This window comes from Tinamus guttatus, unplaced genomic scaffold (assembly GCF_059628265.1).
Source record: "Tinamus guttatus ecotype Peru unplaced genomic scaffold, ASM5962826v1 Tinamus_guttatus_pri_ptg001781l, whole genome shotgun sequence".
Lineage (NCBI taxonomy): Eukaryota > Metazoa > Chordata > Aves > Tinamiformes > Tinamidae > Tinamus > Tinamus guttatus.
The window spans coordinates 11540-23700 of record NW_028290315.1 but is presented as its reverse complement, the minus strand read 5'-3'; the positions used below and the strand labels follow the sequence as shown (position 1 = coordinate 23700).

Genomic DNA, 12161 nt, shown 5'->3' with positions numbered 1-12161 from the left:
CCACGCCGTGGCCAAGTCCATCACCGACAACTCCTACTTCTGCCCGGTGAGGCCCAGCGCGGCGCTCGGGATGCGGGATTGGACCCGGAGCGCTGCCCTTGGTGCAGAGGATCTGCCCTTGCGCCCGGGATGCTCCGTGGACATCCCGGGGGTGCCCATGGGGACAGAATCCCAGAATGCTGAAGGTTGGAAGGGACCTCTAGGGATCATCCGGTCCAACCCCTGCACACGCAGGGTCACCTAGAGCATGTGGCACAGGACTGCGTCCAAGCGGGTTTGAAGATCTTCTGAGAAGGAGACTCCACAACCTCTCTGGGCAGCCTGTTCCAGGGCTCTGGCACCCTCACTGGGAAGGAATTTTTCCTTAAGTTCCTGTGGAACTTTTGGTGCTTCAGTTTGGGGCCGTTTCCTCTAGTTCTGTCGGTGGCCACCAGTGAAAAGAGGCCGCCCCATCCTCCTCACGGCCTCCCTTGAGGTACTTCTAGACACTGCTCAGGTCCCCTCTCAGCCTTCTCTTCTCCAGCTGAACAGGCCCAGCTCCCTCAGCCTCTCCTCATAGGGCAGATGTTCCAGGCCCCTGATCATCCTTGTTGCCCTGCGCTGGACTCTCTCCAGCAGCTCCACATCCCTCTTGTCCTGTGGAGCCCAGAACTGGACACAATACTCCAGATGTGGCCTCACCAGGGCTGAGTAGAGGGGCAGGATCCCCTCCCTGGACCTGCTGGAGACGCTCTTCTTAACGCACCCCAGGATCCCATTGGCCTCTTGGCCACACACCGCAGCGGACGGGGCTGCTCCCGGCACTCGGCGTTCCCAGCGCGTTCCCGGCGGCTCCGGGGCCGCCGGTGTCACTCCCTGTCCCCGCAGGTCCTGGCCACGGGGCTGAGCGCCCTCTACTCCTCCCTGCCGCGCAAGATCGAGGCGAGCGGCGACGACTGGCACTTCCTGCGCCGCGAGGACTGGATGGGCGTCTCGTCGCTCGTGCTCTTCATGAACTCGCTCGAGTTCTGCAACGCCGTCATCCAGGTCGCGCCGCGCTCGGGCCGCGCTCGGGCCGCGCTCCGGCCGCCCCGCGCTCACCGCATGCGTCGCGCGCTCCGCAGGTCGCCCACCCGCTGGTGCAGAAGCAGCTCGTGGACTACGTCCATAACGGCTTCCTGGTGCCGGTCATGGGGCCGGCGCTGCACAAGGTGGGTGCGCGGGGATGCATGGCGCATGCTGCATGCTGCATGGCGCGTGCTGACGCGCCGCTGCCCGCAGACCTCCGTGGAGGAGATGATCGCCAGCACGGCCTACCTGGACCTGTTCCTGCGCAGCGTGAGCGAGACGGCGCTGCTCAAGACCTTCCTGCGCTTCGTGCTGCTGCACCGGCACGACAACAGCACCATCCTGGACACGCTCGTGGGCCGCATCCACAGCAACTCGCGGGTGAGCGGCGCGGCGGCCGCGGCGCACGGCGCACGGCGCATGGCGCACGGCGCAGGGCGCACGGTGCGGCCGCGCTCACCGCCCGCCCCCGCAGCTCTGCATGGTGTCGCTCAGCCTGTTCCGCACCCTGCTCAGCCTCAACTGCGAGGACGTCATGCTGCAGCTGGTGCTCAGGTACGGGGACCGCGATGGGGACCGCTGCGGGGACCGGGATGGGGACCGGGATGGGGACTGGGATGGGGACCAGGATGGGGACCGGGATGGGGACCAGGATGGAGACCGGGATGGAGACCGGGATGGGGACTGGGATGGGGACCAGGACGTGGACCGCGATGGGGACTGGGATGGGGACTGGGACGGGGACCGCGATGGGGACCGGGACGGGGACCAGGATGGGGACTGGGATGGGGACCGGGATGGGGACTGGGACGGGGACCGCGATGGGGACCAGGACGGGGACCGGGATGGGGACCGCGATGGGGACCGGGGCTGCATGGACGGGGTCAGGGCAGCCCCACATGTGCAACCCCACGGGTGCAACCCCCATGTGTACAGCCTCCATGTGCAGCCCCACACGTGCAGCCCCCCGCATGCAACCCCACAGGTGCAACTGCCGCATGCAACTGCATGGGTGTGAGCCCCGTGTGTGCAGCCCCCATGTGCAGCCCCCATGTGCAACCCCATGGGTGCAACCACCACGTGCAACCCCACGGGTGCATCCCCGCATGTGCAACCCCCCGCATGCAACCCCACGGGTGCCAGCCCCGTGTGTACAACCCCCATGTGCAGCCCCACGTGTTCAGCCCTCACGTGCAACCCCACTGGTGCAACTGCTGCATGCAACGCCACGGGTACAAGCCCCGTGCGTACAGCCCCCATGTGCAGCCCCACGTGTGCAGCCTCGTGCATGCAGCCCTCACATGCAGCTCCCCACACGGGTGCAACCCACATGTGCAGCCCCACATGTGCAGCCCCCCATGTGCAGCCCCACGTGTGCAGCCTCGTGCATGCAGCCCTCACATGCAGCTCCCCACACGGGTGCAACCCACATGTGCAGCCCCACATGTGCAGCCCCCCATGTGCAGCCCCACGTGTGCAGCCTCGTGCATGCAGCCCTCACATGCAGCTCCCCACACGGGTGCAACCCACATGTGCAGCCCCACATGTGCAGCCCCCCATGTGCAGCCCCACGTGTGCAGCCTCGTGCATGCAGCCCCCACATGCAGCTCCCCACACGGGTGCAACCCACATGTGCAGCCCCACATGTGCAGCCCCCCATGTGCAGCCCCACGTGTGCAGCCTCGTGCATGCAGCCCCCACATGCAGCCCCCCACATGCAGCTCCCCGCATGAAGCCCCACATGCAGCCTGCATGGGTGCAGGCCCTGTGTGCAGCCCCCACATGCAGCCCCACATGCTGGCCCTCGTGCAGCTCCCATGGGTGCAGCCCCCATGTGCAGCCCCACATGTGCAGCGCCCTGTGTGCAACCCCGCGGGTGCAACTACCGCATGCAACCCCGCGGGTGCAACTCCCATGTGCAGCCCACCATGTGCAGCCTCATGCATGCAGCCCCGCATGCAGCCCCCATGGGTGCAGTCCCCCCATGCACAGCCCTGCTGTGTGCAGCCTCCCCATGTGCAGCTCCCATGCATGCAGCCCCCACGTGCAGCCCCACGTGCAGGCCCTCGTGCAGCTCCCATGGGTGCAGCCCCCACGTGCAGCCCCCACATGCAGCTCCCTGCGTGAAGCCCCACGTGCAGCCTGCATGGGCGCAGCTCCCACGTGCAGTCCCGTGTGCAGCCCCATGTGCAGCCCCCATGTGCAGCGCCCTGTGTGCAACCCCACGGGTGCAACTCCCACGTGCAGTCCCGTATGCAGCCCCATGTGCAGCCCCCACATACAGCGCCGCATGCAGGCCCTTGTGCAGCTTGCATGGGTGCAGCCCCCCACATGCAGCTCCCTGTGCGAAGCCCCACGTGCAGCCTGCATGGGCGCAGCTCCCACGTGCAGTCCCGTGTGCAGCCCCATGTGCAGCCCCCATAGGTGCAGCCCCCACGTGCAGGCCTGCGTTCAGCCGCATGTGCAGCCCCACATGTGCAGCGCCCTGCGTGCAACCCCGCGGGTGCAACTACCGCATGCAACCCCACGGGTGCAACCCCCATGTGCCGCCCACCATGTGCAGCCTCATGCATGCAGCTGCGCATGCAGCCCCCATGGGTGCAGCCCCCACGTGCACGCCCTTGTTCAGCCCCATGTGCAGCCCCCATGTGCAGCGCCCTGCGTGCAACCCCACGGGTGCAACTACCGCATGCAACCCCACGGGTGCAGCCCCCACGCGCAGCCCCCACGCGCATCCCCGCGGCTCCCGCAGGTACCTGCTGCCCTGCAGCCACGTCATGCTGAGCCAGCGCCGCGCCGTGCGCGACCTGGACCTGTACGGCAAGACGGCGGCCAAGTTCCTGTCGCTGGTGCCGCGCTGCTGCCGCGACGAGGAGCGCGCGGCCGCGCGCAGCCCCGACGCGTCCCCGGCCCCGGCGCCGCGGCCGGCCACGCCGGCGCGCCTGGCGCTCTTCCTGCGGCAGCCGGGCGCCGACGCGGCGCCGCGCTCGCCGGGGGGCAGCCCGGGGCGCCGCGGCGACGACGTGGCCGAGCTGGACGGCAACTACCTGGAGTACCTGCGCGACGCGCGGCGCTGCATCGACCGCTGCGCCTGGGGCTGCCGCGTGTGGTCGGCGCCCTACGACGGCGACGAGCCCGGCCCCGACGGCGCCGCGCGGCCCCCGACGCCGCGGACTAAGAAGCGGGGGCCGCCCGAGGAGGGGGCGGCGCGGGGGGCGGCCCCCGATGGCGGCGGCGATGGCGGTGCCGCCGCGTGCGACGCCGCGGCCCTGGTGAACGGGGCGCACGCGGCGGCCGTGAAGAAGGTGCGGAGGAGCCCGCAGGGTAACGGGGCCGCCGGGCACGACGGGGCCACCGGGAGCGACGGGGCCGCCGGGCACGACGGGGCCACCGGGCACAACGGGGCCACCGGGAGCAACGGGGCCACTGCGCACGACGGGGCCACCGGGCACAACGGGGCCACCGGGCACGACGGGGCCACCGGGAGCAACGGGGCCACCGGGCACGACGGGGCCGCCGGGCACGACGGGGCCGCTGGGCACGACGGGGCCACCGGGAGCAACGGGGCCACTGCGCACGACGGGGCCACCGGGCACAACGGGGCCACCGGGCACGACGGGGCCACCGGGAGCAACGGGGCCACCGGGCACGACGGGGCCGCCGGGCACGACGGGGACGCTGGGCACGACGGGGCCACCGGGCACGACGGGGCCACCGGGCACAACGGGGCCGCCGGGCGCAATGGGGCCGCCGCGGTGACGCCGCCGCCCGCCGTGGACGCGCTGCTGGACGAGCCCCGCGGCAGCATCGAGAGCTTCGCGCAGGAGCTGCGGCGCATCGAGGCCGAGATGGGGGGCACCGAGGAGCCCCCGCGCGCCGCCCCCGAGGACGACGACGATGAGGACGACGACGACGATGACGACGAGGGCGCCGCGCGGCCGCCCGTCCCCAGCCCGCTGCGCGCCGCGGCGCCGCTGCCGCCCGGGCAGCCCTGCACAGGGCCCTTCGTGGCGGCGCTGTTCGCCAAGCTGGAGAACATGCTGCACAACTCGCTCTACGTCAACTTCCTGCTCACGGGGCTGGTGGCGCAGCTCGCGTGCTACCCGCAGCCGCTGCTGCGCTCCTTCCTGCTCAACACCAACATGGTCTTCCAGCCCAGCGTCAAGTCGCTGCTGCAGGTGCCGCCCCGCGCGCTGCGTCCCCGCGCGCTGCCCCACGGCGCCCACGCGCTGCCCCACGCGCTGCCCCACAGCGCATTACCCCACGCGCTGCCCCACAGCACCCAGGTGCTGGCCCATGCACTGCCCCACGGCACCCGCACGCTGCCCCACGCGCTGCCCCACGCGCTGCCCCACGCGCTGCCCCACACACTGCCCCACACACTGCCGCACAGCGCCCGCACGCTGCCCCATGCACTGCCCTGCGCGCTGCCCCACGCGTTGCCCCATGCACTGCCCCGCGCACTGCCCCACGGCGCCCACGCGCTGCCCCACACGCTGCCCCACACGTTGCCCCACACGTTACCCCACGCGCTGCCCCACGCGCTGCCCCACGGCGCTGACGCCGCCGCCGCCGCTCGCGCAGGTTCTGGGCTCCGTCAAGAACAAGATCGAGAGCTTCGCGGCCGCCCAGGACGACTTCCCGGCGCTGCTGCTCAAGGCCAAGAAGTTCCTGGTCGCGCGGGGCCGGCTGGACTGGGCGGACGCGCAGGGCCCCGCGCAGCCCCCGCGGCGCCCCGACGCGCTGGGTACGACCGGGGCTGCGGGGAGCGGGGAGGAGGGATGGGGGCGCCCTGTGGGCTCGGGGATCCATGGGGCAGGGCTGAGGGCGCCCCATGGGCTGGGGAATCTATGGGGCAGGGCTCGGGGATCCGTGGGGCAGAGCTGGGGGCTCCATGGGGCAGGGCTGGGGGATCCATGGGGCAGGGTCAGGGACAGGGCTGGGGGTCTCATGGGGCAGGGTCAGGGGGTCACATGGGGCAGGTCGGGGGCTCCATGGGGCAGGTCGGGGGCTCCATAGGGGGCTCCATGGGGCAGGTCCTCGGCTCCGTGGGGCAGGCGCTGACCCGCGCGCCCCGCAGCCAAGAGCCGCAAGCCGTCGCTGGGGGAGCTGATCCTGCGCCACGCCAACAGCCCCACGCGCGCGCGCCCGGCGGCGCAGCCGGCGCTGCAGCCCGCGCGCGACGGGCAGGCGCTGCGCGGCACGGCCGAGCGGCACGGCGACGCGCTGCGCGTGCGCAACGCCGTCTACTGCGCCGTCATCTTCAGCGAGTTCCTCAAGGAGCTGGCGGCCATCGCGCAGGCCCACGCCGTCACCTCGCCCTTCCTCTCGGAGCCCCCCGAGGAGTGACCGCCCCGAGGACCTTTTTAATTTATTGCGCTGGGATGCGGGGCCGGGCGGCGGGCGCAGAGGGGCAGGACCCCGTGGGGCCGGCGCCACGGGACAGGCTGGTCCTGCCCCGGTGTCCCCGGTGTCCCCGTTGCCGCCGTCTCCTCCCCATGCACCGCGTTGCGCCGGGGCGGGTTGCGCGGCCCATGCACCGCGTTGCGCCGGGGCGCGCGGTGCGTGCGGAGGGCGCCGTGGGTCTGCGCTGTGTAAAACCCTCCTGGAATAAAGGTCCTGGCCCGGGGCCGGCTCCGCACGCGCTGGCGGCGGCAGCGGGACCCCGAGGAGCCCTGGGGGGCTCTGCGCCCCACAGCGTCACCCGCAGCATCGCCCTGCGGCTTCACCCCACGGCATCGCCCCACAGCGTCACCCGCAGCATCACCGGCCCGGGCGAAGGGCAGGCGGCTGCCACGGACCGGCCTGGCCAGCGCGGCGGGGTCCCCGTCCCGGTCCCGTCCTGTCCCCGTCTCCATCTCCATCCCCATCTCCATCCCCGTCTCCATCCCTGTCTCTGTCCCCGTCCCTGTCCTCGTCCCCGTCCCATCCCCGTCTCAGTCCCCGTCTCTGTCCCCGTCCCTCCCTGATCCCTGGGGTCCCCCCAGTCCCAGTGCTGGAGTGGGGGTCGTGCCCGGAAAGGCTCCGACGGCGGCTGCACGTGGGAGCGACACTGCGAGTGGGGGCTGTGACAGGGGACACGGGACACAGGGATGTCCTGGGGGGCATAGGGGGACACGGGACACAGGGATGCCCTGGGGGGGACACAGGGATGTCCTGGGGGGCACAGGGGTCGCAGGGATGTCCTGGGGGATACAGGGATGCCCTGGGGGACACAGGGGATGCGGGGATGCACTGCTGCGTGCAGACAGGGGATGGACGGGATGCAGGATTTACTGGGGGGACCCAGGGAGGTGCCGGGAGCCACCGGGGCACAGGCGGCCGGGCCGGAGCAGCGAGGCCGTCGTGGGGCAGCGCGGGGCGGACACGGGCGGCCCCGGTTGGGACGCGGGTCCCGGCGCCGGTCCCGGTGCGACTGCGGATGCCGGTCCCGGTCCCGGTGCGGCTCTTACCGTGCCGGGTCGAGCCGCTCCGGTACCGGCGCCAGGACCCGCCGGTCCGGCCCGAGCCGCGGGGCCGCCCGGGGGGGATGCGGGGCGGCCCGTGGGATGGGGGCGGTTCGGGGCTGCCTGTGGGACCCTGCGGGGATGGGGGTGTTCGGGGTAACGCAGCACCCACGGGTAACGGGGTGCCCATGGGTAACACAGCGCCCACGGGTAACGGGGCATCCGTGGGTAACTGAGCGCCTATAGGTAACACAGCACCCATGGGTAACGGGGTGACCAAGAACCTGCGGGTCACGCAGTGCCTGCAGGAAACAGCACCCACAGGTAATGGGGTGCCCGTGGGTAACTGAGCGCCTATAGGTAACTGAGCACCCATGGGTAACAGGGCACCCACGGGTAATGGGGTGCCTGTGGGTAACGGAGCACCCGCAGGTAACACAGCACCCACGGGTAACGGGGTGCCCGTGAGTAACTGAGCACCGATGGGTAATTGAGCACCCATGGGTGATTGAGCACCTACGGGTAACTTAGCGCCTATAGGAAGCACAGGTAACGGGGCACCCATGGGTGACTGAGCACCTATGGGTAACTGAGTGCCTGTGGGTCACACAGCGCCCACGGGTAACAGGGCACCCATGGGTAACGGGGCACCCGTGGGTAACGGGGTGCCCCTGGGCACGGGGCGCCTGCAACGCCCTTACGAGTCCATGAAACCAGCCCTGCTGCTGCCACTGGGTCCCTCCGCGGTGTCACCCACGGGGTGACTGTGCCCTGTTTTGCTCAGGGTGGTGGCGAGTGTCGAGTCTCCCCATCCCTGATCTCGGGGAAGGGGCCGTGGCTGGTTGAGGGTCACCAGGGGCCGCTCGGAGCGACACAAACCCCACGGCAAAGCCAGGCAAAGAGCGGACGCGTCGGGGATTCGCTCCCCGGGCTCCGCTCCTTCCCTTCCCCTCGGCTCTTGGTCGCTCATCCCGCTCCTGTCCGAGCCCCTGTTTCACTGTGTCCCAAGGCGCGGGCGGATCGTGTGGATGGAAGCGTTTCGGGTGCCTTTCCAGCCTGGTGCGGATCGTACCCACCCGCGCGCTGCAAACTGCTCCCCGAAACGCACGGGCGGCTGCAGGACGATTTCTCTCTCCGGTGTTGTAACCCTCTCCCAGCAATGCAAAATGTGCGTTTGGCACCTACAAGTGGCCCAGGTGCAAGACGGGGCCGTGCTTGGTGGTGCCACCTGCTCTGGGGGACACTCGGCCCTCAGGGTGTCTTCAGCTGGTGACAACCCTCGTCCTTGGCCGCACAAAGGCCGGGCAGGAATGGGAAGGGATGAGGACACGGGGAAGGTGAAAGTGGATCCTGACAATGGAGAGAGGAGAAGCCGAGACCTGGGGGAGGAGCGAGTTCAGCTTCATTTCCAGGAAGGAAACGCAATAAAATACCCGGGGGTTTGTCAGCTCCTGGAAGGCAACGAGGAGCCATAGGACACCTTGAGACTGCGTCAATCTGTGTGTCTGTGCAACAGGTAACAACCCAGGGCAGGGAGAACCAGGAAAACCGCGTGTCCGGAGTCCGGCGACGCTGCTGACGCTGCCTCGTGTCGCATCCTCATGCGGAAGCTGGGGAAATGCGAGTCAGATGGGAATGCTGCTGGAAACGGGAAGAGATCCCGGAGGAACCCGTCTGGGAGCAACGCGCTCCGTGCGGAGCGGGAGGGACGGGCTGGAACGGGTGTCCCTGGCGGAGCCCTAATGAAAACAGCGCCGTGACGGCGGCGAGCGGAGCGGGACGATCCGGGCCGGTCGTGCCGGGCGCGCTGCCCCGCGCGGTGCTGGCAGCAACGGTGGAGCTGCACGGCCCACGGGCTGGTCTGGGCCGTGCCATGCCGAGAAAAGACAGTGGGCACATGGATATAGAGAGGGACATCTCTTAATGAGCGTAAGAGCGTTAATCCACATTGGTTGGAAAAGACCGTGAGGACCATCGAGTCCACCCGTAAACCCGTCACCACCATCCTGCTGTACCAGGTCCCCGAGCGCCTCATCCCCACGTTCCTTGAGCGCTGCTGGGGACAGAGACTCCACCACTGCCCTGCGCAGCCCATTCCAATGATTCCGCACTCTTTCCATGGAGATTTTTCCTAATATCTAACCTGAACCTCCCCTGGCACAACTCGAGGCCATCTCCTCTTGTCCGACCCGTGGTTATTCCGGAGAAGAGGCCAAGCCGGCCTCCCCACATCCTCGTTGCATGGAGTGACCGGGTCTCCGCGGAGCCGCCTCGTCCCCAAACCACCGACCCGTCCCCCGCAGCGGCTCCGCCGCCTCCGGACGCGCTCCGGCACCTCCGCGTCCTCCTCGCCGTGCGGGGCCCCGGGCTGAACGCGGCGCTCGCGGTGCGGCCTCAGCGGCGCCGAGTCCCCATGGAGCCGCTGTCCCCCCATGAGCCCCATGCGGCCCCGCGATGGGACACTACGGCCTGAGCCCCATCGTCCTCCGCACCCGTTGGCGCATGGCTGCGTTCCCGATGCCGTAGACGAGCGGCTTGAGCACGGCGGGTACCAGGAGGTAGAAGCTGGAGAGGAGGATGCGGACGTAGGGGGAGACGCCGTGTCCGAAGCGGTGGGTGAGGAAGAGGAGAAGCCGAGCACATGGAACTCCAGCAAGACGCGGAGATGCGGCGCGCACGTGTGCACTGCCTTGAGCCGCGCTGCACGCCGGAAAATGGCCCCGAGGATGAGCATGGAGAGCGCGATGAGCAGCAGGTCTCAGCCCAGGATGGCCAAGGCCACCAAGAGCCTGCAGGCCTTGTTGACGCGGACGTTGACGGCTCCCAGTGTCACCATGGCCATGGGCTCGCGGTGGGAGTGAGCGATGAGGGTGCTCCGGTGAGGAAAGCCGTGGGCGCAACAAGGAGCGTTGACCTGAGCAGCACGAGGAGGCCGACGAGCCGAGCAGCACGAGGCACCGAGCAGCCGGCTGCTGGGGACAGCGGAGTGTCCCCGTGCGGGTGGCCACGACGTGGTCCAAGGCCATGGACCTTCATTCTATGGACCAATCATTCTATGATTCTATGGCTAAAAGTGCGCCCGACTCGGTGGCTTGGGAGGTGTGGGCAAAGGCAAGCGTTGAAGCCAATGTCCCCAAGGGCGAACCAGACGACGGCCAGTGTTTTGGGCACAACGTTGGTGCAGAGGCCCACGTCGGTGGCCAGGAGGAGGTGCATGGGCTGGTGGAGGCTGCGTGTGGCATGGATGGTTGCGAGGAGGAGGCCGTTCCCCGGGAGTGCAGCAACAAATGCGATGGAGAAGGGGACACGGAGCCAGCGCTGTATGCGATGGAGAAGGGGACACGGAGCCAGCACTGCACGAGGTGGAGAAGGGGACACGGAGCCAGCGTTGCACGTGATGGGGAAGGGGACACGGAGCCAGTGCTGCACGAGGTGGAGAAGGGGACACGGAGCCAGCGCTGCACGTGATGGGGAAGGGGACACGGAGCCAGCGCTGCACGAGGTGGAGAAGGGGACACGGAGCCAGCGCTGCACGGGATGGAGAAGGGGACATGGAGCCAGCGCTGCAAGTGATGGAGAAGGGGACACGGAGCCAGCGCTGCACGTGACGGAGAAGGGGACACGGAGCCAGCGCTGCACGGGATGGAGAAGGGGACACGGAGCCAGCGCTGCACGGGATGGAGAAGGGGACATGGAGCCAGCGCTGCAAGTGATGGAGAAGGGGACACGGAGCCAGCGCTGCACGTGATGGGGAAGGGGACACGGAGCCAGCGCTGCACGTGATGGAGAAGGGGACACGGAGCCAGCACTGCACGAGGTGGGGAAGGGGACACGGAGCCAGCGCTGCACGAGGTGGAGAAGGGGACGTGGAGCCAGCGCTGCACGTGATGGAGAAGGGGACACGGAGCCAGCGCTGCACGAGGTGGAGAAGGGGACACGGAGGCAGTGCTGCACAGCCTGGAGGCCGGGGAGCCCTGCGAGCGAGGATGGGTTGAGGTGCAGGGAGGTGACATTGGGTCCATCACGGCCACCGGCCGCTGCGGGGCTGCAGGAACGGCTGCACGGAGCCCCGAAAGGGCCGTGTCCCGCCGGGATCCGGGAGGAAGCGGAGCGCGAGCGTGCAGAGCTGGCACGAGGGGACCGGGAACAGCAGCCAGAGCAAGCGCCAAGCGCTTGGGAGTTCTGCTGTGGGAATGAGGAGGGATGAGGGGAGATCCTGAAAGATTCCTACAAAAGAAAGTGAGAAAGAACCTCCCTGATGGCGGTGAGGAGGCGTCGGAGCCGGGCAGTGACTGCGCTCCGGGAGCGGAATCCTCTCCTCGAGCCGCCCTGCTCTGCATTTCTGCAGCTTCTCTGTCCTTTTCACACCCATCTTGGGATCGCATTTCTTTTCCTTGCTTTTTCCTCCGGAACTGCATGGAGATCCCAGGCTAAGCCGGATTTCTTGGGTTATTCTCCAAGCACATGCAAAAATGTGATGCATCTCCACGCCTGCGAAGCAAGTCCTTGCTGCTGCACACTTTTGAGAGACAGAACTGCCAGCTCCTCTGCCTCATATTGCTGGGGTAAAATAGAAACATTTTTCCTCCCTTTTTTGCCAGCCTCGTTCCATCTGCCATTGTGCAGCCTTTGCTTTCGTGCCTGCGGTGTCCGCGCCGGGCGCACAGC

The 12161-nt window shown here is 68.8% G+C and overlaps 1 protein-coding gene across 1 annotated transcript; it reads left to right on the top strand.

The window, feature by feature from the left end:
- Window positions 1-4: 4 nt before the first annotated feature.
- On the top strand, window positions 5-6401 carry FHIP1B (FHF complex subunit HOOK interacting protein 1B; the record flags this gene model as incomplete). Its single annotated transcript, XM_088539523.1, has 9 exons — window positions 5-46; window positions 868-1026; window positions 1104-1190; window positions 1261-1428; window positions 1523-1602; window positions 3800-4384; window positions 4766-5225; window positions 5632-5794; window positions 6128-6401. Coding segments are annotated over 9 exons (2013 nt in total), but the record flags the coding sequence as incomplete, so codon positions are not given.
- Between the last annotated feature and the right edge of the window lie 5760 nt (window positions 6402-12161).